This window comes from Phocoena sinus, chromosome 2 (genome assembly GCF_008692025.1).
Source record: "Phocoena sinus isolate mPhoSin1 chromosome 2, mPhoSin1.pri, whole genome shotgun sequence".
Taxonomy (NCBI): Eukaryota; Metazoa; Chordata; class Mammalia; order Artiodactyla; family Phocoenidae; genus Phocoena; species Phocoena sinus.
In genome coordinates, this window is record NC_045764.1 from 166731557 (window position 1) to 166757395 (window position 25839).

Consider the following 25839-nt stretch of genomic DNA (forward strand, 5'->3'; position numbering starts at 1 on the left):
CTACACCTTGAGGATGGGTCAGATGGAGGGAAAGGCACCCCAGGGCACAAGGCACAGGAGGCTGAAGAGTCCAGGCCGTCGGGGGAGCAGGGAGAACAAAGAGGCAGGTGGCGGTGCGGGCGAGGGGAGGCTGGAAGACACAGATGGGGAGCGGACCCCACCAGGAGGGGCCAGGAGCACAGACTACAAAGTCGGGGACCTGAAATTAATACACGGATTCAGTTATAAATCTTTATTTTTCAGACTTGTCCATCATTGACAAATAAAATACAAAAGCAATCAAAAATTATACTGTTTTCTAAAAATAGTTTTCCATTTGGGGTTTATGTCGCTCTTCCATAAAATCACCGTAAAGACTTAAGAGGTTCTGACTTCAAATTCCTCGAAGACCGTTTCACTGGCTGCAGAAGCCCCAGTGAACGTGTCGCTCCGTAAAAGCCATGGGCAAAAAAAACCCTCTTAAAAGCAAATGCACCTTTCTCAGTGCAGAGATTTAGCCTCCCAAATCTGTGGGTTTTCAGAGGATCACACAGGACCTGTAGGAGCTGGGGAAGTAGGTAAAGGTGAGCAAGCCATCCTGGGGGAGGCCTGGAGTGCGGCCCCGCGTGGCCTGATCACATCCCCGGGAGGGCCTGCAGCCGCGGGGGGAGCCTCCCTCTGGCCCCAGCTCTTCTGTCTCTGATCAGCACACATTCTAAGGGACGTGTTCACGTTCAAAAAAGCGTCGACAGCATTTCAGTAGTAACCAAGGCATACCTTGTTCATGGACAATTTTATTCTGTAAGAAACGGGAAGAAGAAGTTGTTGAACCCGAAGTTGGTCAACTCTGAAGAAATGAAGACGAACAGAACCCACCACGGAACATGTATGACAGACCCACCAACCCAGCAACCCTGGGGATGCATCTATTTGGAATTCGTCCACAGTGAGAGGTAGAAGCCAGCAGAAGCTGGCAGAAGCAAAGTGCCCAGGTACAGAAGAGGACAGCAGTGCTACATGTGCCCTTCTGCTTTCAGAAGGACACTGACCCTTTAAATGCCAGGTGCAGGGTTACCTGTCAATCGGATAAGGGTTTTCACAAAGGTTGACCAACACGTACAAATGTCTCAAAGCATACTCGTACTGGAGGAAAACAAACCAAAAAGCACGATCAAACATCATCATTTTATAACACGATCAGCTCCTAACATGGGAACAGGTAGAGCATCTAGACCAGTGTTTCCTGAGAATTCCCTGGCAGTCCAGTGGTTAGGACTGCACACTTTCACTGCTGAGGGCCCAGATTCGATACCTGGTTGGGGAGCTGAGATCCCACAAGCCGCCTGGTGCAGCCATAAAAAAGAAAAAGATTTACACCAACGGTTCTTCACCTTTACTGAGTCAGGGGTCCCCTCCCACCTTTAGATTATCTGGTGAGACTTATGGACCATCTCGTAAGAAAAATGCAAGAGTCATGTACCACAATGTTCATTGCAGCTCTATTTACAATAGCCAGGAGATGGAAACCACCTAAGTGCCCATCATCGGATGAATGGATAAAGAAGATGTGGCACATATATACAATGGAATATTACTCAGCCATAAAAAGGAACGAAATTGAGCTATTTGTAATGAGGTGGATGGACCTAGAGTCTGTCATACGGAGTGAAGTCAGTCAGAAAGAGAAAGACAAATACCGTATGCTAACACATATATCTGGAATTTAAGGGAAAAAATGTCATGAAGAACCTAGGAGTAAGACAGGAATAAAGACACAGACCTACTAGAGAGTGGACTTGAGGATGTAGGGAGGGGGAAGGGTAAGCTGTGACAAAGTGAGAGAGTGGCATGGACATATATACACTACCAAACGTAAGATAACTAGCTAGTGGGAAGCAGCCGCATAGCACAGGGAGATCAGCTCGGTGCTTTGTGACCACCTGGAGGGGTGAAATAGGGAGGGTGGGAGGGAGGGAGACGCAAGAGGGAAGAGATATGGGAACATATGTATATGTATAACTGATTCACTTTGTTATAAAGCAGAAACTAACACACCATTGTAAACCAATTATACTCCAATAAGATGTAAAAAAAAATGCACATGTGCAGGGGATTGGCAGCACCCTCAAGCCCAGGTAAGGACTCCTGGACGAGAACCCCCTGGCCCTGCTCCCCTCTGTTAGCCCGGACCTCCACCTGGCAGCCTGGCTTTTAGTCTGGGACACAGTGGTGAGGGAGACAGATGGTAAGTGATTGCCAAACAGATAGCAACTAAGATGGAAATAACTGGGGGTGTTTACCTTGAAAAACACTTCAAGGGAACCTGAGAACTCACAAGAGGAAGAAAGGAGAGATTCACTTTCTGTGATTCCAGCAGGCAAAAAATGTAACACCAGAGGATTAAGTATTTGTTAAATAAACAGGAATTTTAAAAAGTCATTAAACAAAGAGAATGCTTTGTTAAATAAATGAAAAATTAAGAGCCTCTTAATAATGGAGAGCTATCTCCCAAGTGCCCAGCACTCCATCCTCAGAAGTACCTGAGGATGACCATGGTCTGCACGGCACAGCCCAGAGAGGACTTTCTGCAACAATGAAAATGTTCTATAACGTTCTCAATTGAGATGCCTCACCACACGTGGCTCCTGAACACGGGAAATGTAGCTACTGCAGCTAAGGAACTGACTTTTACGTTTGGTTTCATTTTAACCCATTTATTTCTTTATTTTAAATTAGTTTTTTTCTACTGGAGTAGAGTTGCTTTATAACGTTGTGCTAGTTTCTGCCGTACAGCAAAGTGAGTCAGTTACACATACACATAGATCCACTCTTTTTCAGATTCTTCTCCCATATAGGTCATTACAGAGTATTGAGTAGCGTTCCCTGTGCTATTTAGTAGGTTCTTTTAGTTACCTATTCTCTATATTGTAGTGTGTATATGTCAATCCCTAACCAATTTAAATTCAAGTTTAAGGAGCCACGTGAGGCTAGTGACTACTGTTATCAAAGAGCATGGGTCTAAAGCAGGACTTGGCAAACTTTTCTGTCAAGGGCGAGACAATAAATATTTGAGGCTTTGTAGGCTGCGTGAACTACTCAACTCTGCTAAAGGGTGAAAGCTATGTGACTGAGGGTGGCTGTGTTTTGATAAAACTTTATTTATAAAAACAGACTGTGGGGGGGGAAAAACCCAACAGGCTGTGGGCAGGAATGGGCCTGCGGGCCACAGTTTGCTAAACCCTTCCCTATAAGGAGCCAAGCATCATTTAAGTACTGGCCAGAAAGGAGGCTTTTTAGGTACCTTCCAACCCTGACATTCGACAATCTTGCAGCAGAAACTAGGTCCTTTCTTCTCCTCCGTGGGCCAGGGCCTGCTTCAACAACAAATCTGGGGAAGAGGTCGGAACAGACCCAGAAGGGAGAAACCTGCGTGGCTGGTGTGAGGGGCAGGGCGGGAGGGGTGGGGTTTGGCAGGGACAGTACAGTGTGAAGGAAGGAAGTCCCCTTCAAAGGCCAATGGAAATGGCAGTTGAATGGTCTATGACTGGTAAGCTCTCCCAGCCACTGGGACAGTTCAGAGTGTCTGGGGCCAAGATTTAGGGTCAGTGATTTTGGATGACTTTTCTCCTTCTCGCATCCCCCACCAAAGGCCCCTGAACGAGGCCTGTTGCTTCTTCTACAAGATGGAACCTTCTACAAGGCAATGCACCTGATGTGACTCCCGTGGACAGTACTAACTCAGGTTTGGGGTTTAAGATGCAGAGGAAGGCCAAGCTAAGTTGGCCCACGGAAGGCAGGATGCAGAGGCCGGCAGCCCCAGGGTCCGGACTTACCGTGGGGTTGTGGCCAGTTGAAGCAGTGCGTGCGGAAGTGCGACACGGCTGCCTGGTAGCAGTCGTGGCGCCGTGAGCGGGGCTCTCTGGGACAGGAGCCTATCTACCTCGGCATCGGACCCTGAGATCAAGGCGACCATCTTCCGCACTGACTTCTCAATGACATTTCTGGCCTGTGAAGAAACACATCTTTTCCAAATGTATCTTACTTAACGTAGTCTCTCCTGGAACCCCTGGACCAGTTAGATGCTTCTTTCATAGAGCCTCCACCCCAGCAAGTTGAAAGAGATGCCAACAGATGCTTTCTGCGGCCAAAGGCGCACACGTAAGGCTTCTGTTACAGCTAGAGCCCTTCAGAATACCTTGCCTTTTAGGGATCTTCGGTCATGATGGAAGCATTTAATCTGAATACCTGAAGAGCAGGTATGGCCCAGGCTAAGGAAGTGGGGGGTGCGGGAGGGCATGTAGAAAGTGTGCCCCAAAGCAGACCGTTGTCCCGTAAGCGGTGCTACGTGTTCACAGGCACCTTTGTCCATTGTGGAGACCATCAGAGGCTTAGACAGGAAGGATGCAAAGGGTGGACATCATTTTCTTCCCAGATAATGAAAACCAGCATCATTAAGGAGAAAGCTGCTTCCATGTCAACCAAAACTTTCAATCGAGTCCCCTGACCCTCCCGCTCCCCAGCCAGGGTTTGTTCCATTCATGCCCGAATGCTCCCTGCCCACTGTGCGCCAGACCAGCGGGTCTCAACATGTGGTCCAGGACCACGGGGGTCCCCCCAGGCTTCTTGGGGGCTCCATAATGTCCTCCCTTTCCCAACTATGTATCTGTGTAAGGTTACATTTTCTTTATACATTTCAACCAGAACAAAAGAGCCCGACAGTGAATACAGACGCAGGTACGATGCCCCAGCTGTCTTCCACAACGCCAGGCAGAAAACAGATCTGCAAAAGTGTAGTGATGCCACTCTTCTCACCCAAATTGTTTTTATTTTAGAAAGTAATTCTTTTTCATAAAAAATATATTAACACAAAATGGGTTTATTACTATTTCTAAGTGAGTTACTATTTTAAAAATCTCAGTGTTCATTTCTAACGCAGTAAATATTGATATAACCCACACCAACGAAAGCTCTTTGGGATCAATAATTTTAAGAGCGTAAAGAGGTCCGAGAGCAAAGAAATATGAGAACTGTTGTATTACACTGTGGTACCAACAACTACCACAAAACCCCCCATCCTGGTTAATGTACCACGTGTAGGATTGCCAGCTGTCAGGATTATGAGATATATGACTTTAAGACAGATCACACAGATTTTTTTTTTTTTCTTTCCTAGAAAATTCAGGCTGTATCCCAGCACATCAATCCCTGTGCTGTGCTGATGAGGGGATAGAGTCTACACAGCTGGCCTTGTTGAACGGACAGTCTCTTCGCCCAGCATCTCGTGAGTACACGCCTGGTGGTTCTAGCCACACAGCTAGAATTTGAAAAGAAATTCGGCCAGTTGCAAACAAACTGATGAGCTGCTGAAAAACAAAGCCAGTCATCGTAAAAGATTGCTCAAGCATTTTAGGAAAGAATTTGGGGGCCGTGACTGTGATTTCCTAAGGCAGCAGAAATTTTTTGTGGACTGGATTTTTGTTTTTAAATATGCTTAGCTACTAACTCACCAAGCAGCAAAATAAAAATGTCTTGTAAGCAACTAGGTGTAAAAGAGGAAACACCCATATGCCCATATGCCGTGGCTTCTTGGCAGGAAACAGGCTCCCTCTCTTTGCTTCCTGCTTCCAAAGAGGTCAAGGCCAGTTTACTGATGAAGAATGAAGCTGGCCACTGCCCTGCTCACTCATGTCCATTTTACAGCGAGTACAAGGCCTGGTCTCCTTTCCCATGTACCCGCAGTGTGGCAGGAGGGTGACCCCAGAGCTCTGTCACTCGGCTCCCACCAACACGGATTTATGGTCAGGAGGCAGAGACAGGACTCGCACACGCTGCCCGGCAAGGCTGGGAGCCGCAGCTTCGCCACCACTTACCTCCAGCTGCCCGTCGATCTTCTTGACAAGACGCCTGGCCTCGTGCAGATCATTGGTGCCCATCAGTTTCCTTTTCATGATGGTGAGGGGCACCTCGGGGCTTGGAGTGAGGTCAAGGTGTTTGACTGGGGGCAGGGAGATGGGAGAACTAGCTTTGTGTTTCAGACCCTGAAACTGCATCAACTTCATGGCAGAGATGGACTGGGGAGGGATGGGGAGAGGGAGAGGGAGAGAGAGAGAGAGAGAGAGTCAGTTTGAGTGGGAGGGGCAGATGTGCCAAACGTCCCTTGGGTCCTGGAGTCCACAGCTCCCCGCACGTGGTTTCAGGACCACTGAAGGGTCACAATCGCAGCCTGAAAGCACGCGCTTGGTCCTCAGCAGTGGGCGAGGCAACGCATTTGACCACCTGAAATCCACCGATGATGAACTTCGAAGCTGCCTGGCATCCTCTGCAGAACCGCTACCCAGTTCCGCCACGCTCGCACCAGAGTCGTTTCAGCCAGGGGTGACCCTGGGTTGTGCTCACCCCTCCACGCTCACCCGCCTGCCCCTAGTGACCAGCAGAAGGAAGGTGCAGAGCACCTGTCCAGGTCAGAGCTGAGGTCTGGGTCCACTGAGATGGGCAGAGCTAAAGCCACCGAGGGGCGGGGCCGACCTGGCATCAGGGCCTAACAAACGGGCCCGACTGCCTGGCTGTGTTTGCCTGCAGGGGTCACTGCAGACTGGAGCCCGATTCAGAGGGAAAGAAATGCTACAAGCAGTCATGTTCCTAAACCAAGCGACGCTAATCTAAAAACAGTTCTAAAACAAAAAATAAAATATACGCACACGTATATAGAAACATAACGCTTAGAAAAGAATCCTTCATACCTCCTCAACCAAGAGCAGGCGTGGCTAATGCTGAGGAAATTGTAAAGAGAACAGAAAGCTCAGGGCAGAAGAGTTGTTGCCGGTACCCTCCCCCCCCTCCAATCCCCCGACAAAGCTGGGGCAGCGCCACCTTTGACCCAGCCCCCTCTGAATTACCTTTCCCTGGCCTCCTCGCTGCTCTACCTCCCCACTACCCCCCCCTCAAAAGCCTGGCCAAGCCCACGGCCTCCTGAGTGCACTTCTTGTGGCCTGTGACTGCCCTGCTGGCTCCCGGGCCCTCCAATCGACACTCTGCCAGAGAAGCGCTGAAGGAAATAGCTGGACTGACTGCTCACAAGGTCTTCTAGAAGGCCAGTGCTCACATCAAAGGAACAGAACTCAGCTGGTGAGCTCTCAGCTGGTGGCAGGCCACCTGGGGGATGATGTCTGGTCGTACAGACTACTGGAAGCCCTGCACACATCCCGAGGGCTAGCCCCAGGGGTGGCACCCAAGGCCCAAGCCTTCAGCAGCCACCTGCTATGACCTCTGTCTGGACAGCCCTGATGGACTGACCTATTTTACCACCTAGGTCCCTTCTGAACATAGCTGGGGGGGGGGGGTGGGGGTGGGGGGTAGGGGCGGTAAAAGTCTCGAATTTATAGCCAAAGGGTCAAGATAACATCCTGCAACTGCAGGAAGGCTGGACCCCAGAGGATTCAGGGTGTGGGGTTCTACAGGGCAAAGCCACAGAACTCACAGGACCTCTCACTGTGTGCTTTGTGCACGTGGTGGACCCCCTCGTTTTTGCTCCTTATCACCTTGTGCGCTAGGGCTTTGACCAAGGAGGAAACACAGAGGTTTCAGAGAGGTCAGGTAGGTTGCCCAAAGTCTCACAACTTTGTGAGTTTGAACCTAAGTCTGATTCCAAAGCACAGGCGGGATCTCCAGGATGGAGCGGCCATGAGAGGCACAGCCAGCCCTGCCTCAGCCGTTCCTCACCCGGATGGATCCTGTTTCTCTTCACCGAGAGGGAAACGTCCCCGGTGAGTCAGCCTGAGACTTGAGGCATCATCAGAAGTGCGAGGCTCCCGTCCTCACCTTGTTTCCATACTGCATGACGTGGCTGGTGTTGGTGTGGGACTTCACCAGCTGGTACTGCTTGTGGAGGGTCTCTCTGGTCAGATCCTCCTGCGAAAATGAAAACAGTCGAATCCTTTGATGATCACAGCTGACAGCTAAGCCTCAGCTAAGCAGCCGGCCCCCAGATGGCTCACCACGTCCGAGTCTTCCATCCAGTTGACACTATACCAGTCCCCCAGGAACGTGGACCTCGCCTCATCGTAGTAACACGCATAGGACGACTCCCTGGGGTTGGCAGCAGTAGTTGCATAAACTACGAGGAATTAAAGACACATTTCAGTCGTGTTTTATTCTCGGCTGTCTGTGGATTCCGCTTGAGGCTTGAGTTCCTCCTCCTTTCCTAGTGCAATCAAAGCAGGTCACCTATGATCAGCTCAGGGAGGGCAGGGAGACCTCCTTGTATCCAGCCCTGATCACTGAGTTTCAGTAACTCATCTAAAACTAAATGTGGAAAAAGAGAAGCCAGCTGATAGACACTGTTAGACAGTGCTAACAGATTTGAGTAGCTCTGGAATCTTGAAGGATATGGACCTCATTTCATTTCCACAGAAAGTGAACATTTATTAAAGAAACGCTTAGATGGACTGAACATATGAAATACCTACCATTTACTACCTAGCTACCATGGGCTCAGAACTATGCTGGACAGATGTCATCGCTTAAAACGTAACTCTCCTAACAGACACTATCTTTATCCCCATTTTACAGATGAGTAAATCTGAGGGTCCAAGAGGGTAAGTCACCTGCCCAAGATCAGAGAGCCAGCAAGCAACACATCTCAAAGGACAGAGGTCGGTCCAAAGACTGTGATCTTGGTCTTAAGTAGCCCTACTAGAACCCGGCAGAGCACTACAGAGTTCACATCCAGAGCTTCCATCCCTTCATCCCCTGACCACTAATCCTCCAGGAGAAGAAGCAGCTCAGAGCTGCCCACAGGTATCCCCCTACTTCCAAGCACTAGGCTGGCCTAGGCCTGGCTTACGTAAGACACTTGGTTCTTCCCATGGGCAGATTCAGAGAATGTCCAATTGCACCATGTCGCAAGGTGCTCACCCAGCCCAGCTCAGAGGCCAGTGTTCCCACCACCTACCATCGATGTTGGGGGGCAGGTGGCTCATCATGGACCCAGACTCGCAGGCTTCAATGTAGAACACCATCTGGGAGGTGAACGAGACAGGTGAACTCACCCTGCCCAGGCACAGGCCTCTCGCAAATGCTACTTTGACTTTGCGCACTCTCTGGACATGTTTCTTTGATTTTTTTTTTTTTTTTTGGAAGGGTGAAATAGATTTTTTTTTTTTTTAACATCTTTATTGGGGTGACGTGTTTCTTAAGAGTCTTTCACTTTTGCTTTTGGGAGGCATCTCTGCTGTAAGAAGCAGAGGCTACAGAAGCTGTTGTCATACAAACCAGAAGGACCCAAATTTATGCATGGCTAATAGAATAAAATGACCTATTAGCTGAAATAATGCAGAAAAATGTGGAGCCATAGGTGATGCTAAGGAAAACTGATCTGCCATCCAACGCAGGGAGCAGTGTCCAAGAGCAAAACACGTTACTAACACATACACGCCTGAGCTACACAGGTTCCACACAGGGTGCAAAAGGGGCCAGAGAGGGCTTCCCTGGTGGCGCAGTGGTTGAGAGTCCGCCTGCCGATGCAGGGGACACGGGTTCATGCCCCAGTCCGGGAAGATCCCACATGCCGCGGAGCGGCTGGGCCCGTGAGCCATGGCCGCTGAGCCTGCACGTCCGGAGCCTTTGCTCTGCAACGGGAGAGGCCACAGCAGTGAGAGGCCCGCGTACCGCAAAAAAAAAAAAGGGGGGGGTGGCCAGAGAGGACCAAAGGGAAAATAAGAAGGTGGTATTTTCCTCCCCAGCTGCCCCAGATTGGTGACAGCCCTAGAAACAGTAGTCCTCAAAGTGTGGTCCCTAGTCCAGGAGCATCAGTATCACCTGAAAACTCAGAAAGGCAAACCCGCAGGCCTCTCCCCAGAACAACTGAGCCAAATTCTGGGGCTGGGGCCCACACTGTACTTTAACAAGATCGCCAGTGATTCTGATCTAACAGCTGAAGCTGTAGAATCACAAAAAGTTAATCCTGGGAGACCAGAGGTCAAGACTGATTGAAAGGACACCCTTTCCAAAAAACAGCCAATCCAGAGTTAGGAGGCCTGTCGAAGAACCATGGGCTTGCTTCCACTGCATCCCTCACATTCCTCCCCCAAGGCCACCCCAAGCACTGACATTACCTTTTGGTACTTCTTGTGTTTGTGCATGTAATGGATGGTCTCATTCAGGTCCTTGACGTGAAGCTGAAAGGTAAGAATATGGACTTTCAGACCAAACACATCAAGAGAAACCATTTGCCGGATAACCCACTAATCAAGTCTTAATGATGCTTTATAAATTCTTATTTAGAAATCCTGAGAGATTTCTAAATAATCGTGGTGAACAGCATTACCCCAGAACATCATCGAGGGCTTTAATCACATAATAAAAAGGGGAAGCAGATGTGCTTCCTCATCACTTTGTCCGGAGCATTCGGGGACTGTGTTCTATGACTGCACCCAAGTTCAGGGACAGCGACTCATGCTGTGATGTCAGGAGACACGCAGGGAAAACCTGCCGGAAGAGGTGCCTCTGGATAGATTGCAAGCTGCGAAATGTGACCTCACCCTCAGCGGCCACATACGAACCTACACTGTAGGATGTCAGAGACACACGTCACAGGCGGCCTGCCAACACTGAGGTTTTGTTTCCCATTCTCCCAGCTTGATTTTTTTTTTTGGCCGTACCACATGGCTTGTGGGTCCCCCGACCAGGAATTGAACCCGGGCCCTCGGTAGCGACAGTGTGGAGTCCTAACCACTGGACCGCCAGAGTTCCCCCCAGCTTGTCTTTAAAACATTAAGAAAAACTCACATCGTCATTAGGAAACACCAGTATTCCAGTGGCTCCGTGATCAGTGAAGTAAACGAACACGTGGTCCCGGGGGCCACTGCCAAGAGACACGCACACGAGCATGAGGGTCCAAGTGGACCATTTGGGCTGAAATGCCACCCCAATCAAAAAACTCAGGAGAGGTCTGAGGTTACAGTCTCCCAGCCAGGTGGGAGGAGGCGCCCAGGAGCCCGCCGTCCAGCCTGTTCCCTCTGTTCCCGCTGGGTGCTGTTCTGAACCACGAGGCGCGTCCCAGAGCCTGGAGGGTCTCAATCACGGCCGGGAGGGTGCTCGGCAGACAGCCCAGGGTGATCTGGACAGCAAGGCCTCTGGCAACAGGGCCTCATCCCGGGCGGCCACGCTGTGCCACCAGATCTCTCCGAAATGAGTAAGGGAGCCAGGACACACCGCCAAGCACGGTCCTGCAGCTCCGACTGCCCCTCCGGGCCCCTCGGCCTGCACACGGCCTGGGACGCCCACCTGCGCCCCCTCACCAGGCTTCCACTCAGAGGGCCCTGCTTCAAGGTTGCAGAGACGCAGTAACTCACTCGGAGGCAATCTGGTTCATCCCGCGCAGATGTCCGTCTCTGCTCTAACTCACACAAGCTACTTGTGCCCAGGCCTCCCCTCGGGCATAAGGGAAACAGCACCATTTGCCAAGTACCTGAGACTGTCTGAAGTCATGCTCCTAAGGCCCCTGACATCACGTCAAAATGCTGAATAAAGAGATGCTAAACAAGACATCTCTAACCCACAGCCAACAGGGCAAGCAATGGGATGAGTTTTCTCCCACACAGAGGTTTGCTCTGAACTTACAAATGTCCTCCTCCCACTGGGCTGACCCGCCATCAGAGCACAGGGTCGGCAGGAGGCGGGGCAGGGGCCCTACAACCTGATTGGCCACAGAGCCTCACGCCTATCTTGGCGTGTTCCCCTGGTAGTGGAACCGACCAGCACCAGGATCCAGACAACAAACACAGCAGGTTTAAGTGATGGGGAACATTTCACTAAGACTAACCTGGGACCCTGGATCACAGGGTTAATTCGTTACAGAAATGGGCTGCCAAAAGAAGCCACCAGGTCTGTGCAGCCTGTCAGGGCAAAGGTCCCCACGCTGCCATCTCTCACAGGTAAATAGTCCGGGAACAAAGGGCAAGGCCTGTTTGAATTCTCAGTTCTGGAGTACCACGTCATTCAGAAAAGTGTGACAGCCATAAAACAGACATTACCTCTTCAAGACCTTTCCAGATCCTTTGCCCTTCACTGCCTTTGCATCACCTCTCAACACAGCAAGGAAGTTTTGCGGGGTGACATCCTACAAAGAATGGGGAGTTGAAATCAGATGCAGCTGTCACTCCAAATCAGTGCGTTTGCTGAGTCTGTCGCAGAGGGCCCAGGCCACCGTCCACATACCTCCAAGGCTTAAGGTTTAAGGGCAAACACTTTGCAACCAAGAAAGATCCAGTGTTTCCTAGGCATGTGCATGACCTCGTCTCAAGTATCATCTTGTCTTTGGCTGATGCCAACTCAGCAAGCCTGCCATTCCTTCTTGATCGCTATAAAGTTCATGTGGAGAAACCCAAAGATGTCGGTAGGCAGGGGCAAAGAGCAGAGAAGAGCACACTGCCTCAGAGAGACAGCAAAGCAGGCGACAGAAACATCAGCGCCGACCTTTGCAACCAGTTTGCCTCCTAAAAGGCCAGTTCCCAAGGACACTCAACGTCCTTAAAGGGGATTTTGTAAAATGGATATGCAATCGTTAAAAAAATGTAATACAGAAAAGCACAAGGAAAAAAAAACCATCAAAAATCCCACCACCTAAATTCCAAATGTTTCCCTATATAACTATATAGGAACAATTTTATAAAAATGGAATCATCTATACGACACGTATGATGTGTCTGATTTAAATGTTCTTGAATTTAAAAGAGAAAAATAAAACTGAAAGAACTGCTAAACTTCAGACTTTCTCTGTCACAAGGAATATTAGTTTTGATCCCTCTGACATTACGAAAAAGAGACTCTGAAATCCATGAGGCTGAAGTCATAATGGTGTTTTTAAAAACGTGTCAATGTATACAGCCTCAATCGACTGGGAAGCATGTAATGTTCTGGAAGTCATATACTATAATAATTAATGAAAAACTATCTTACAAAATTTAGAGATATATATAGATATAGATATAGATATATAGATAGATATAGAGAGATATAGAGAGAGAGATATATACATATTGTACTAGGGCTGATGCTGAGAAAACTGATTTTCAGCAAAGGGCACGGATAATCTATAATCAGATCACTGGCAATACCCTAAGAAAATCAGGTATTATGGAAGGAAATCTATTATGAGGCTTAAAGTACAACAAGATTAGAAACTAAGGATCAGTAGACTACAACTAACGTCTTTTCCCCTCTGCTTTCTTTCAAAATTCTCAGAAATTACACCTCAAGCACAAATCTTAATACAAACACGAAACATTAACCAGAAATCAGTCTAACGAGGTTCTGATCCCAGAAGTACAAGAAAGAGGGAAAAATCATCCCTGAAATGAAGCAGCAGACCCCGCTGGCTCCGACCCCGTGACGCGCCTCACCTCGCCCGTGTAGTCCTTTAGAACCCCCTCGTACACGTCTGAGCCGTTGGGCCTGTTGATCACAATTCCTGGGGTGGGATTGCTGAAAATCAAAGGACACGAGTGAAGCACACAATTTGACGTATCTCTGAAATCTATGTCTTCGTGAATACGCCCCTGTTACGCTTTAAAATACTAAACGACCGTGGTTGTCACAGACGTTCCTCATTGCCTCTGAGGTCACCAACATGTTAGTGATTTTAGCAGCTGGGGGTCTCGGCGTCCCACAACTCCTGAGTTCCTGGCAGGGGCAGCGAAGGACTGAGCTCTGCAAACCGAGGACAGGGACCCAGGCCCCTGGGTGCCTGGCTTCCTGCTGGACACCAGATTGCATCTTGGGGGCAAGATGTCATCAAGAGACCTCTCAGAGCAAAACTACTTTCAGAAAAAGACAGAACAGAAAACAAGGCTTTAATACAAGAGCTTAGGCGTTAAAGCTCAGGATGGATTATGAGCTGTTAACGTGATCACAGTACAGGGCCATAGTCTGGGAACCAAGGAGCTGGGAGACTGGATAGGGTTAGGGTTAGTACCCATACAAGGAGCTGGGAGACTAGAGTGGGTTAGATGTTCTAATGTATTCTAAGATACAATTGAGCCTTCTGTGTACAGGGCCTCTGAAGCGTCCCCGCTCAGAGCTTAGGAACAAGCACCACAGAACCCAATGATGAGTCAGTTCCCCAAGCTGAGAGGGAACTCATGCTTTAAATCCTTCCAAAGCCCCAGCCGAAGGACCTTCACCACCATTTCCTATGTCCCCGCCATTGCTGGGTCCCACCAAGATATGGTCAAAGCTCTAGATGCAGCACCATGTGGAACTTCATCCGGGAGTCTGTTTATATTCTAATGTTAAGCCGCTGATCTAAGGATTCCTGAGGGTCTGTGTGCATTTTTTTAAATGCCCTGGGGCTTCCCTGGTGGCGCAGTGGTTGGAGGTCCGCCTGCCGATGCAGGGGACACGGGTTCGTGCCCCGGTCCGGGAGGATCCCACATGCCGCGGAGCGGCTGGGCCCGTGAGCCATGGCCGCTGGGCCTGCGCATCCGGAGCCTGCGCTCCGCGATGGGAGAGGCCACAACAGTGAGAGGCCCGCGTACCGCAAAAAAAAAATAAATAAATAAAATAAAAATAAAATACCCTGAAGTTCCTCACCATCAAGTTCAAAGCACACCCTACTCACTCTTCAGAGTTAGCGATGTCATCATACATCATCACGATGATCTGCTCATCAGGAATCCCATTTCGGTGAACAATCTGGTAGGCGTGGCACGCATCGGCCTGGGAGAAGTGGTTTTGTCAAGTGTTAGCTTTTTCCCGGAAGGAAGCCAATTTTGGTGTTCTAATGAGCAACATGTTCCATCTCATGGAAGATGTGCTGTGAACCGCTCCCTACTGGGCAGGTATTTAAATTATTTTAAAACACACTCATTTACCTTTTTCAATTCAATTTTTAAAAAGCCACCACCCCCATGAAACTTTCATTCATCAGGCAGTTAGCGTATATGTGAATTACAAACACACACACACACACACACACCACCACCACCACCACCACCACCACCACCACCACCACCACCACCACCACCACCACCACCATCACATCTACAGGCAACAAGGGCCTTTGAAAGTCCTGAATAAGTTATTTTCATTTTCCACACCATAGAAAAGTCTCCTGAAAGCACTGATTTAGGTCTGAAGAACAGAATGACTTAGAATGATGAACCAGCAGATTAAAAGCTTAGCGGCTAGTTCTGTATCACACAGGATTCTTCTGGTTCCAGTAACTTTAACTGCCATAGTTGCTGTTCAGAGAACTGAGTGAAAACTCAAAAGTTCAGCTCAGGAATTGAAATGAGGGATGTGCTTTTTAGTTTAAAAAGATAACAAGGGTTGGGACTTCCCTGGTGGCACAGTGGAGAAGAATCCGCCTGCCAACGCAGGGGACACAGGTTCGAGCCCTGCTCCGGGAGGATTCCCATATGCTACGGAGCAGCTAAGCCCGTGCACCACAACTACGAGCCTGAACTCCAGAGCGAGCCACAACTACTGACGCCCGCATGCCACAACTACTGAAGCCCACGCACCTAGAGCCCATGCTCCACAACAAGAGAAGCCACCACAGTGAGAAGCCCGTGCACCGCAATGAAGAGTAGCCCCTGCTCGCCACAACTAGAGAAAGCCCGTGTGCAGCAACACAGCCCAAAATAAGTTAGAAGACCCAAAAAAGACCCAACACAGCCAAAACTAAATTAATTAATTAAAAAAAATAAATAACAACAAGGGTGACCATATTAAGGGTAAAAGAAAAACTTTGCTAATGTGATCCTTGTCCATAAAAGGGTGAAGACATTCTTTGCTTCCTTTTTCAGATGACACATACTACACTCCGTGACATGGAAATCATTTGAGAACAGAAGGGAAATATGTCACCTAACTTTCTGCTTTTATTTAATTATGTCTTTCCTAGGACAAAACATAAAAGAAACAGTTTGCCCAGCTACTTGCCTCTCTAAGGAAAAGGGCTTTAGGAACTGGACCCCCACAGATCATATTCTACACAGCTCTTAGCACATCAATTAAAATAAAGCTTGCCCAATGTGGATGGACCTAGGGACTGTCATACAGAGTGAAGTAAGTCAGAAAGAGAAAAACAAATATCATATAATATCACTCATATGTGGAATCTAGAAAAATGGTACAGGTGAATTTATATGCAAAGCAGAAACAGAGACACAGATGTAGAGAACAAACTAATGGATCCCAAGGGGGGAAGAGGGGGTCGGATGAATTGGGAGATTGGGATTGACATACATACACTACTATGTATAAAATAGATAACTAATGAGAACCTCCTATATAGCACGGGGAACTCTACTCAATGCTCTGTGGTTACCTAAATGGGAAGGAAACCTGAAAAAGAGGGGGTATATGTATATGTATATGTATAACTGATTCACTTTGCTGTACAGCAGAAACACAACATTGTAAAGCAACTATACTCCAATAAAAAGTAATTAAAAGATAAAATAAAGCTCACCCACCACCAAACTCAGCATTTTGCCTGTAGATGCCCCACACAAATGGACCTTACAGCAAAAAATGGGTGCTCAAAATACAGCTGCGAAATGTTGAGTGGGTGAGTTTAAGACCTGGCGTTCAAGAGCTGTGAGATGGACAGATGACTGAATATGAGAACGCATACATTTATTGACTTTCTTCTATTTGCCAGGCACTATGCCCAGACTTTCTATGCACGATCTCATTTAATTCTCTTAACAACTCGATGTGATCATTATTCCCATTTCATAGATGAGGGAATCAAAGCTTAGTGGGGGGAGGTGACCTGTCCAAGTCACACAGCTCACAGTGAAAGATCCCAGGCATTCTGACTCCAGAACGCGATATCGTTTCAGACAGGGACAATCAAGAAATCATTAAAACTGTAAAGGCCCAGGAAGAGTAGGGGGCTGAAAATCTAAACATAGATGATTTTAAAAAAGCTACTAAATATTACACACACACACACACACACACATTAAAATGTTTAAGTCCCCATTTCTATAAAATAACAAGGACCCTCAAATACCAACTGCCGTAGGATGAATAACAGCCCCCCAAAGATGTCCAAATCCTAATCCCCAGAACCTGTGAATATGTTACACTTCATGGCAAAAGGGAATTAAGATAGCAGATGGATTTAAGATTGCTAATCCTGGATTATTCCAGCAGGCCAAATGTAATCACAGGGGTCCTTATTTGTGGAAGAAGGAAGCAGGCAAGTTGGTGTCAGAGGCATATAATGTAAGAAAGACTGGATTGCCACTGCTGGCTTTGAAGATGGAGGAAGATGCCACAAGCCAAGGAATATGGGCAGCCTTTAAAAGCTGGAGAAGGTAAGAAAATGGACCTCTTCAAGAATCACCAGAAAGGAAAGCAGCCCTTTGGACACTTTGATTTAACCTAGTGAGACGCATTTCAGATTTCTCACCTCGAGCTGTAACATAATAAATTTGTATTGTTTCAAACCACTAAGTTTGTAGTAATTTGTAACAACAACAATAGGAAACTAAAACAGTGATGGTGCAAGTATAGTGTCATTGGCACTGGGCTCCGGAAAACATCTTGACATTATCGGATCAGACTGAAGCATGTACCCTCCAACCCAGCAATTCTACTCCAAGCTATACCCTAGGCCAGGGGTCCCCAACCCCCAGGGCCGCAGACCACTACTGGTCTGCGGCCTGTTAGGAGCTGGGCCGCACAGCAGGAGGTGAGTGGCCGGCAAGCGAGCGAAGCTTCATCTGCCACTCCCCATGGCTCCCCATCGCGCGCATTAGCGCCTGAACCATCCCCCACCCCCACCCCAGTTCCGCAGGAAAAATGTCTTCCAAGAAACCAGTCCCTGGTGCCAAAAAGGTTGGGGACCGCTGCCCCAGACTATGTGTAATGGGAGAGTGCTCACAGCGTCACTGCAACAGTAAAAATCAAGAAATAATCCAGGGCTTCCCTGGTGGCGCAGTGGTTGAGAGTCCGCCTGCCGATGCAGGGGACACGGGTTTGTGCCCCGGTCCGGGAGGATCCCACATGCCGCGGAGCGGCTGGGCCCGTAAGCCATGGCTGCTGAGCCTGCGCGTCTGGAGCCTGTGCTCCGCAACGGGAGAGGCCACAACAGTGAGAGGCCAGCGTACCGCAAAAAAAAAAAAAAAAAAAATCCAAAGCACCATCAATAGCTGGAAAAATAAACTGCCCTATGTTCATATAATGGAGCATCAGGAAGCTCACAGAAATGGACTACCTAAAATTGAATGAAATACAACCCATGCCTCAAGATACATGAACCTCAGGAACATAATGACAAAAAGAAGTCATAGAAAAAACTACCCACCACAGTTCACATTATATAAAGGTCAAAACAGACTAAAGTAAACATTATGTGGTTTAGTTAAATACATATATGATAAAGTCTAAAGCAAAGCAAAAGAAAACTCAGGAACTTGCCCTCTGGCAGGAAGGGAGGGGGATTGGATCACACAGGGAACAAGGTACTAGTAATCTTCTTTTGCTTTAGTTGGGTACAAGGTACACGGGTGTTCATTTTATTATTAATCTTTAAACTGCACGCATGGTATATAGACATTTGATTTCTATTTCATAAGAAAAAAAATCAAACCAATATTATATCAGATTTAACCTTCCCTATGATGAAACTGGAGTGAGCAGGCATACCCCCCACTCACCGCAGTGCAAGTCATACTATCATTTATCTCTCCTGCCAGATATTAAAAGGCAGGTTCATCAAAAACCAAAAAGAACTTAGGAATAAATTTAACAAAAGAAGTGCAAGGAGGCTTCCCTGGTGGCACAGTGGCTGAGAGTCCGCCTGTCGATGCAGGGGACACGGTTTCGTGCCCCAGTCCGGGAAGATCCCACATGCCGCGGAGCGGCTGGGCCCGTGAGCCATGGCTGCTGAGCCTGCGCGTCTGGAGCCTGTGCTCCGCAGCGGGAGAGGCCACAACAGTGAGAGGCCCGCGTACCGAAGGAAAAAAAAAAAAAGAAGTGCAAGACCTGTACACTGAAAATTATAAAACAGTGCTGAGGGAAATTAAAGAAGCTCTAAATAGAGGAACATCTCATGTTCATGGATCAGAAGACTTACTACCCTTAAAATTTTTAAAAACCGATCAGTAGGGATTTCTGCAGAAATTGACAAGATTATCCTAAAATTTGTACAGAACTGCAAAAGACCTAGAATAGTGAAAAAAAATATTGAAAAAAAAGAAAGTTGGAGGACTTTCACTTCCTGTTTTCAAAACTACACTGGGGAAGAAGAGTCTTTTCAACAAATGGTGCTGGGACAATTTGGATATCCATAAGCAAAATGATGAACTTAGACCCTCACTTCACACCATATACAAAAATTAACTCGAAGTGGATGGTAGACTTAAATGTAAGGGCTAAAATAATAGAACTTTTAGAAGATAACCTAGGAGAAAATCTTTGGAACCTTGAGTTATAACTGCAAATATGTCATAGATATGATACCGAAAGCATGGTCTATAAAAGGATAAAACTGACAAACTGGACGTCATCAAGATTAGAAACGAGTGCTTCAAAAAACACCAGTAAGAAAATGAAAAGACAAACAGCAGAGTAAGAGGAAAATGTCTGCAAAACACATATCTGATAGAGGACTTGTACCTAGAATACGCAGAGAACTCTTATACCTCAATAAAACAATCAGTCCAATCAAAAATAGATAAAAGATTTAAATAAACATTTCACTTAACTAGATATACTAATAAGCCCATAAAAAGATGATGTCCACGATCATTAGTTATTAGGGAAACGCAAATTAAAACCACAATGAGATACCACTTCACAGCCAGACAGACAGTAACAAGTGTTGGTGAGTATAAACCAGGAACCTTCATCTACTACTTGTGGGAATGTAAAATGATGCAGCCACTTTGGAAAATTGTTTAGCAGTTTCTTCAAAAGTTAAGTATAAATTTACCATATGACCCAGTAAATTCTACTCTTAGGTGTCTGCACGAGAGAAACAAAAACATTTGTCCGTATATACAAAGACCTGCACACAAATGTTCTTGGCAGTATGATTCAAATAGACAAAAAAATGGACACAACCCAAATGTCCATCAACTGGTCAACAGAAAAAAATGTGGTTTATCCATACAATGGAACACTATTTGGCAAGAAAAGGAATGAAGTACTGATACATGCTACAACACAGATAAACCACAAAAACATTACCCTAAGAGAAGCCATACACAAAACACCACGTTGCAGGGCTCCACTTGCATGAAATGTTGAGAAAGGGCAAACTTACAGAGACAGAAAGTGTATTAGTGGCTGCCTGGGCCTGGAGGTAGGGAAATTGGCCCAAGGGATCTTACTGGGGAGATGCAAATGTTCTAAAACTGGTTTATGGTGATGTTTGCACAATTTGGTAACTGTACTAAAAAAATCATTGACTTGAGCACTTGAAATGGGTGGATTATACATGCTCTGTAAAATATGCTTCAATAAGACCATATATTTTAGAAAATATATTCAGCCTGTCCTGTCAGTGCTCCCCTACACTGTCTGGCTCCTCACCACCACCTTGACAGGCAGGTGCTTTTACGCCCATTTCACAGATGCGGACAAGCTCAGGAAGGGCTCATGGCTTCCAACCCAGATCTCCTGCCCCCGACCATGCCCTACGCCCTGCCTCCACACACAGTGGTCTCAGAGCCAAGCGGCGATTCTCTCTTGGGTCCTTGGAGTTACTTGGTTGCCTCTAACTTTCTTAATTCAGAAGGGTTTTTGGTTGGAGTCAAGCATTTACTGGTACCCAAGAGAGATAAAAGGTAGGGTTAGGCCAAGTCAAATGACTTGGAGATGGTGTTAAAGGTTACTTGAATGGATTCCCTGGAACATATCTGATCTCTATGCATTTTTTCCCCTTAAAACAGAAAAGCCATACGAGATGCCATGTGAGAGGAGGGTATTGAGCAAGGCTTTAAAGAAAGGGCAGAGCCCTCTGGACTACTGAACAGAGACTGCCGACTCAGCTTGTTTCATGGCCTGCGTAAGGAGTTCGGACGGGGCTTACTAATGCATCCCGTGATGTCCTGGTGCAGGCCACTGTCTGGACACTGACTGTGCTGCCTTACCTCAGGCCAACTGTAACCAAATAAGGATAACCGGCTTGGAGCAAAGGCTAAATACTTGGCGTGTTCTAGTCACTGCCAAGGGGTCCACTTTCAAACCAGGTAGGGGCTGGGAAGTGGTTCTCACAGGCTGCTCAGTGAGAGGATATTACCACTTGAGGCTATATTACCACTGCGTGTATATGACCACTTCCCGACACGTGCTCTGAGCACTGCAGAGGCTAAGCCCTGGGTCTGGGCTTTGCGGGGATGCCTCACTGAGCTCACCACCACCTCAAATTTTCCAGAGGAGAATCAGAGGTTTAGAGCGAGACTACGTAATTTGTTCAAACTAATACAGCAGGTGAGCGGAGAGCAGGAATTATACCCGGGGTCTGTGTAAGTCCACGGCCCACATTCCCCACGACCCTGCCCAGCCTCTGGCTTGTACAAGGACAGCCCTCCTGGGCTAACTGCATTCCCCCAAGTCAGTCCTACTCCGCTCTGCTCTCCATCCATGTTTCTGTTTTTAAAATATACGTGATATTTTGCAACAAGGTGGATTAACCTCAAACACATTATGCTGAGTGAAAGAAGCCAGACACCACGAAGACTGCATATTGTATGACTCCACTTATATGAACTTTCTGGAGAAGGAAAAACAATAAAGACAGAAGGCAAATCCTTGGTTGCATGGGGCTGGGATGCACACAGGCATGGGGAACTTTCTAGAATGATGGAAGGGTCCTAAAACCGGACTGTGGTAATGCTTGCATGACTGTATGAATTTACTAAAGATCACGAAGCTATAGGAGAGGTGAATTGTATGACGTGTAAACGTATACCTCTGCAATAAAGCTGTTTCTAAAAAGTGGTAATTGTACACACTTTAAAAGTATATAAAATGAAAGGCGGTCTCTCAGAAATGTAATGACTCTGCCCTTGACCCTCCATCATCATATCTTCTCCTCCCGACTCCGACGTGTGTGAGTTCTAGACTTCTCCCTCTCCCTCCCTGCTTCCTCCTGGCCCCAGGATGTGGATGTTCTCAAAGCCTTCGCGGATGAGGTGGAGCTCCCTTCCTTACCGCGCCAGCCCCCAGCTCGAGACCAGCAGAGGGGAAGAGGCACCAGCATTCTCCCAGCCCCTCACCCCTCCTGCTGTTCTCAAACCACTCCTGTCCTACTGCCAACACGCCAGATCTCCTCCTTCGGTGCCCCACTGCCCAGCAGTGACCTCAAACCGCCCCCCAAGCCCCCTTCTCCTAGTGACACCTGGCTCCCATCTGCCTGTCCTCCCAACTCCCACCAACCTCAGCGTCCTCCTGTTGGCCTGGGCAAGGGTGAACTTCACCTTCAATCTACTTAACACCACCCCCCGCTGCCCACACTGGACCTTATACTTTCCTTCTCGGCGTGCTCAAATCTCTGCCCTAAAAGAAACCCTCCTCCAGTCCTGTACCTCCTCTGGTGACCTACATACTTCTTTTTCCCCCTTACAAGCCTGTCGGAAGAATAGATGGTACCGCTGTCCCCGTGTGCAGCTTAGCTTGCACTGCGGGGCCTCTCTCTCTGTCCTCCATGCACAGCAGCCTGGCTTCTGCTTCTGCCACTGCAGGAGCCTGTCCTCCCAAGACCCTCCCCCCAACACTCAAGAGGCCGCACGCCCCACCAGCATCACCGCAGACCAACCAACTCCCTCTCTGTCATCCCATTATCCCAGCCAAAAATGGAAAACAGAGAAATTCAGTTTAACCAACATAGGTTAAATAACCATCAGAAAGCACAGAAAAGCTCTCTGAGGTGATTTAATTGTGCCTGGTGTATAAATCTTCCCTAAACAAAAGAAATTTGTGATAATGAGTGTTGTGTTCACTCAAGGAAAATATAAACCTCTATAAAAATGTAAGTTTAAAGGTCTGTGTAGAGGGGCTTCCCTGGTGGCGCAGTGGTTAAGAATCCCCCTGCCAATGCAAGGAACACGGGTTCGATCCCTGTTCCGGGAAGATCCCACATTCCGTGGAGCAACTCAGCCTATGCACCACAACTACTGAGCCCACGTGCTACAACTACTGAAGCCCACGCACCTAGTGCCCGTGCTCCACAACGAGAAGCCACCGCAGTGAGAAGTCCCCACTTGCTGCAACTAGAGAAAGCCCACGCACAGCAATGAAGACCCAACACAGACAAAAATAAATAAATTTATTTTTTTAAAAAAGTCTGTGTAGAAAAAAATGTCTGTGTAGGTTCTAGGGGAAAAGTTCTTTCAAATGCTATTTTAGTGCTTGGCCTCCAAAGTTGAGACGGCAAATGTTGGCAGAGAACCCGTCCGGCCGGTATATGGGCTGAGGCCAGAGATGATTCAGCACCCATGTCTCCTCTTCACAGCCTCAGTGCCAGCATCCTCCCTCATTTAGGGATGAAAATTTCAGTCTGTGGCCACTTCTTTTTGCCTTGCTTGCCCCATTCCATTTTGATATGGAATATTTTACCCAGGGAAACTAGCAACACTTAAAAATGTTTTCTGGGGCTTCCCTGGTGGCGCCGTGGTTGAGAGTCCGCCTGCAGATGCAGGGGACACGGGTTCCTGCCCCGGTCCGGGAGAATCCCACATGCCGCGGAGGGGCTGGGCCCGTGAGCCATGGCCGCTGAGCCTGCACGTCCGGAGCCTGTGCTCCGCAGCGGGAGAGGCCGCAGCGGTGAGAGGCCCGCATACCGCAAATAAATAAATAAATAAATAAATAAATAAAATTATACCTTACAGAAATAAAAGATAATCTAAAAAAAAAAAAAAAAAAAAAAAAAAAAAAAAAAATGTTTTCTGGGGCAAAGGTTAATCGGATACCTATACTTAATAATATTTAACCAATACATGCTTTTCTAAGTTGGTTGTATAAAAACCAGGGTGGCTAATGAAGCAGCCTATCCACTATCAATGACCCATATTTAACACTGCATCTTTCTGACTCATGGTTAGAGAGGGAAGAGAAAACTGAGCTGGGCAGTTAGTACTCGGGTTGCTCCTCTTTAACTGGGTCAGGTCTGGGCTAAGCATTAAAAAGAAAAGGGATCATTTCGCCATAATAATTTTTCAATCAAGCCAAATTTCCTATTCAGCTAACATACAAAAAGCATTCAAGAAATAAGTCATTCAATAATCATCAAATTATAGAGCCGGTAGGAAGTTCATCTAAACCAACCCCTATTTAGCAGATATGAAACTGACACCCTGGGAGGGAAACGCACGTGAGGCAGCCCTGCTAAGCCATCAGGAACACAGATGCTTGGTCCGTGCTGTCTAATACAGCAGCCGCTGGCCACACTTGGTGACTGAGCACTTCAAATATGACCAGTCCAAACTGAATGTAACGTGAAGGTAAACGTGCACTGGATTTTGATGACTTAGTATATTTTTAAAAAACGTAAGGTATCTCATTAGTAACTTTTTATATTGTTTACAAATGAAATGATTTTGATGACTTAGTATTTTTTTAAAAAACGTAAAGTATCTCATTAGTAACTTTTTATATTGATTACAAATGAAATGATGATAGTTTGGCTATATTGGGTTAAAGAGGACATATGAAAGTTAATTTCACCTGTTTCTTTTTAGTTTAAAAAAACCCAAAAATATGGCTACTAGAAAATTTGCCACGACACAGGTGGCTCTCCTGTTGGACGGCGCTGCTCTGGAGCTAGTCAGTCTGGGTTTGAATCCTGGCTCAACCACTTGCCATCTGGGCCACGTTGGGTTGAAGTACTGACCTTTTCAAAGCCTCAGTCCATGCATCCGTAAAAAGGGAACAACAACCAGACCTACTGCATGTAACCCCACAACGGTTAAATGATTTCATTTGTGTAAAGGGCTCTTAGATGCAAGCCCAGCACCAACCATGATCATCTGTGCATCTTGTCTCTGAGAACTGAAAAATTCAATGACTTTTTTTTCTTTTTCTTTTTTTTAAAATTTTCTTACTCTTTAAAAAAAATTTTTTTAATTAAAAAAAATTTTTAGGGCTTCCCTGGTGGCGCAGTGGTTGAGAGTCCGCCTGCCGATGCAGGGGACACGGGTTCGTGCCCCGGTCCAGGAAGATCCCACATGCCGCGGAGCGGCTGGGCCCACGAGCCATGGCCGCTGAACCTGCACATCCGGAGCCTGTGCTCCGCAACGGGAGAGGCCCGCGTACCACGAAAAAAAAAATTTTTTTTAATATTTATTTATTTGGTTGCGCCGGGTCTTAGTTGTGGCAGGTGGGTTCCTTAGTTGTGGCTCGCCAGCTCCTTAGTTGCAGCAATGTGCTCCTTAGTTGTAGCACGTGGGCTCCTTAGTTGTGGCATGTGAACTCTTAGTTGTGGCATGCATGTGGGATCTAGTTCCCTGAGCAGGGATCAAACCCGGGCCCCCTGCATTGGGAGCATGGAACCTTATCCACCGCACCACCAGGGAAGTCCCTAAAATTATTTATTTATTTTTGCTGCACCGCACAGCTTGCAGGATCTTAGTTCCCCAACCAGGGATTGAACCCGGATCCTCAGCAGTGAAAGCGTGCAGTCCTCACCACCAAACCACCAGGGAATTCCCTCAATGACTTTTTTTTTTTTTTTTTTTTTTTATAAATTTATTTATTTATTTTTGGCTGTGTTGGGTCTTCGTTTCTGTGCGAGGGCTTTCTCCAATTGCGGCGAGTGGGGGCCACTCTTCATCGCGGTGCGCGGGCCTCTCACTGTCGCGGCCTCTCTTGTTGAGGAGCACAGGCTCCAGATGCGCAGGC

At 47.4% G+C, this 25839-nt stretch overlaps 1 protein-coding gene across 1 annotated transcript in view; it reads right to left on the reverse strand.

The window, feature by feature from the left end:
* Window positions 1-217: 217 nt before the first annotated feature.
* Window positions 218-25839, reverse strand: part of LGMN (legumain) — a 36864-nt gene continuing 11242 nt past the window's right edge. The window contains 14 exon segments of the mRNA XM_032621925.1: window positions 218-778; window positions 1055-1122; window positions 3813-3824; window positions 3826-3882; window positions 3884-3985; window positions 5850-6050; window positions 7798-7887; window positions 7974-8092; window positions 8930-8996; window positions 10092-10154; window positions 10765-10840; window positions 12012-12097; window positions 13380-13461; window positions 14597-14694. Coding sequence (XP_032477816.1) covers window positions 736-778; window positions 1055-1122; window positions 3813-3824; window positions 3826-3882; window positions 3884-3985; window positions 5850-6050; window positions 7798-7887; window positions 7974-8092; window positions 8930-8996; window positions 10092-10154; window positions 10765-10840; window positions 12012-12097; window positions 13380-13461; window positions 14597-14694 — 1164 coding nt within the window. The 3' untranslated portion in view covers window positions 218-735.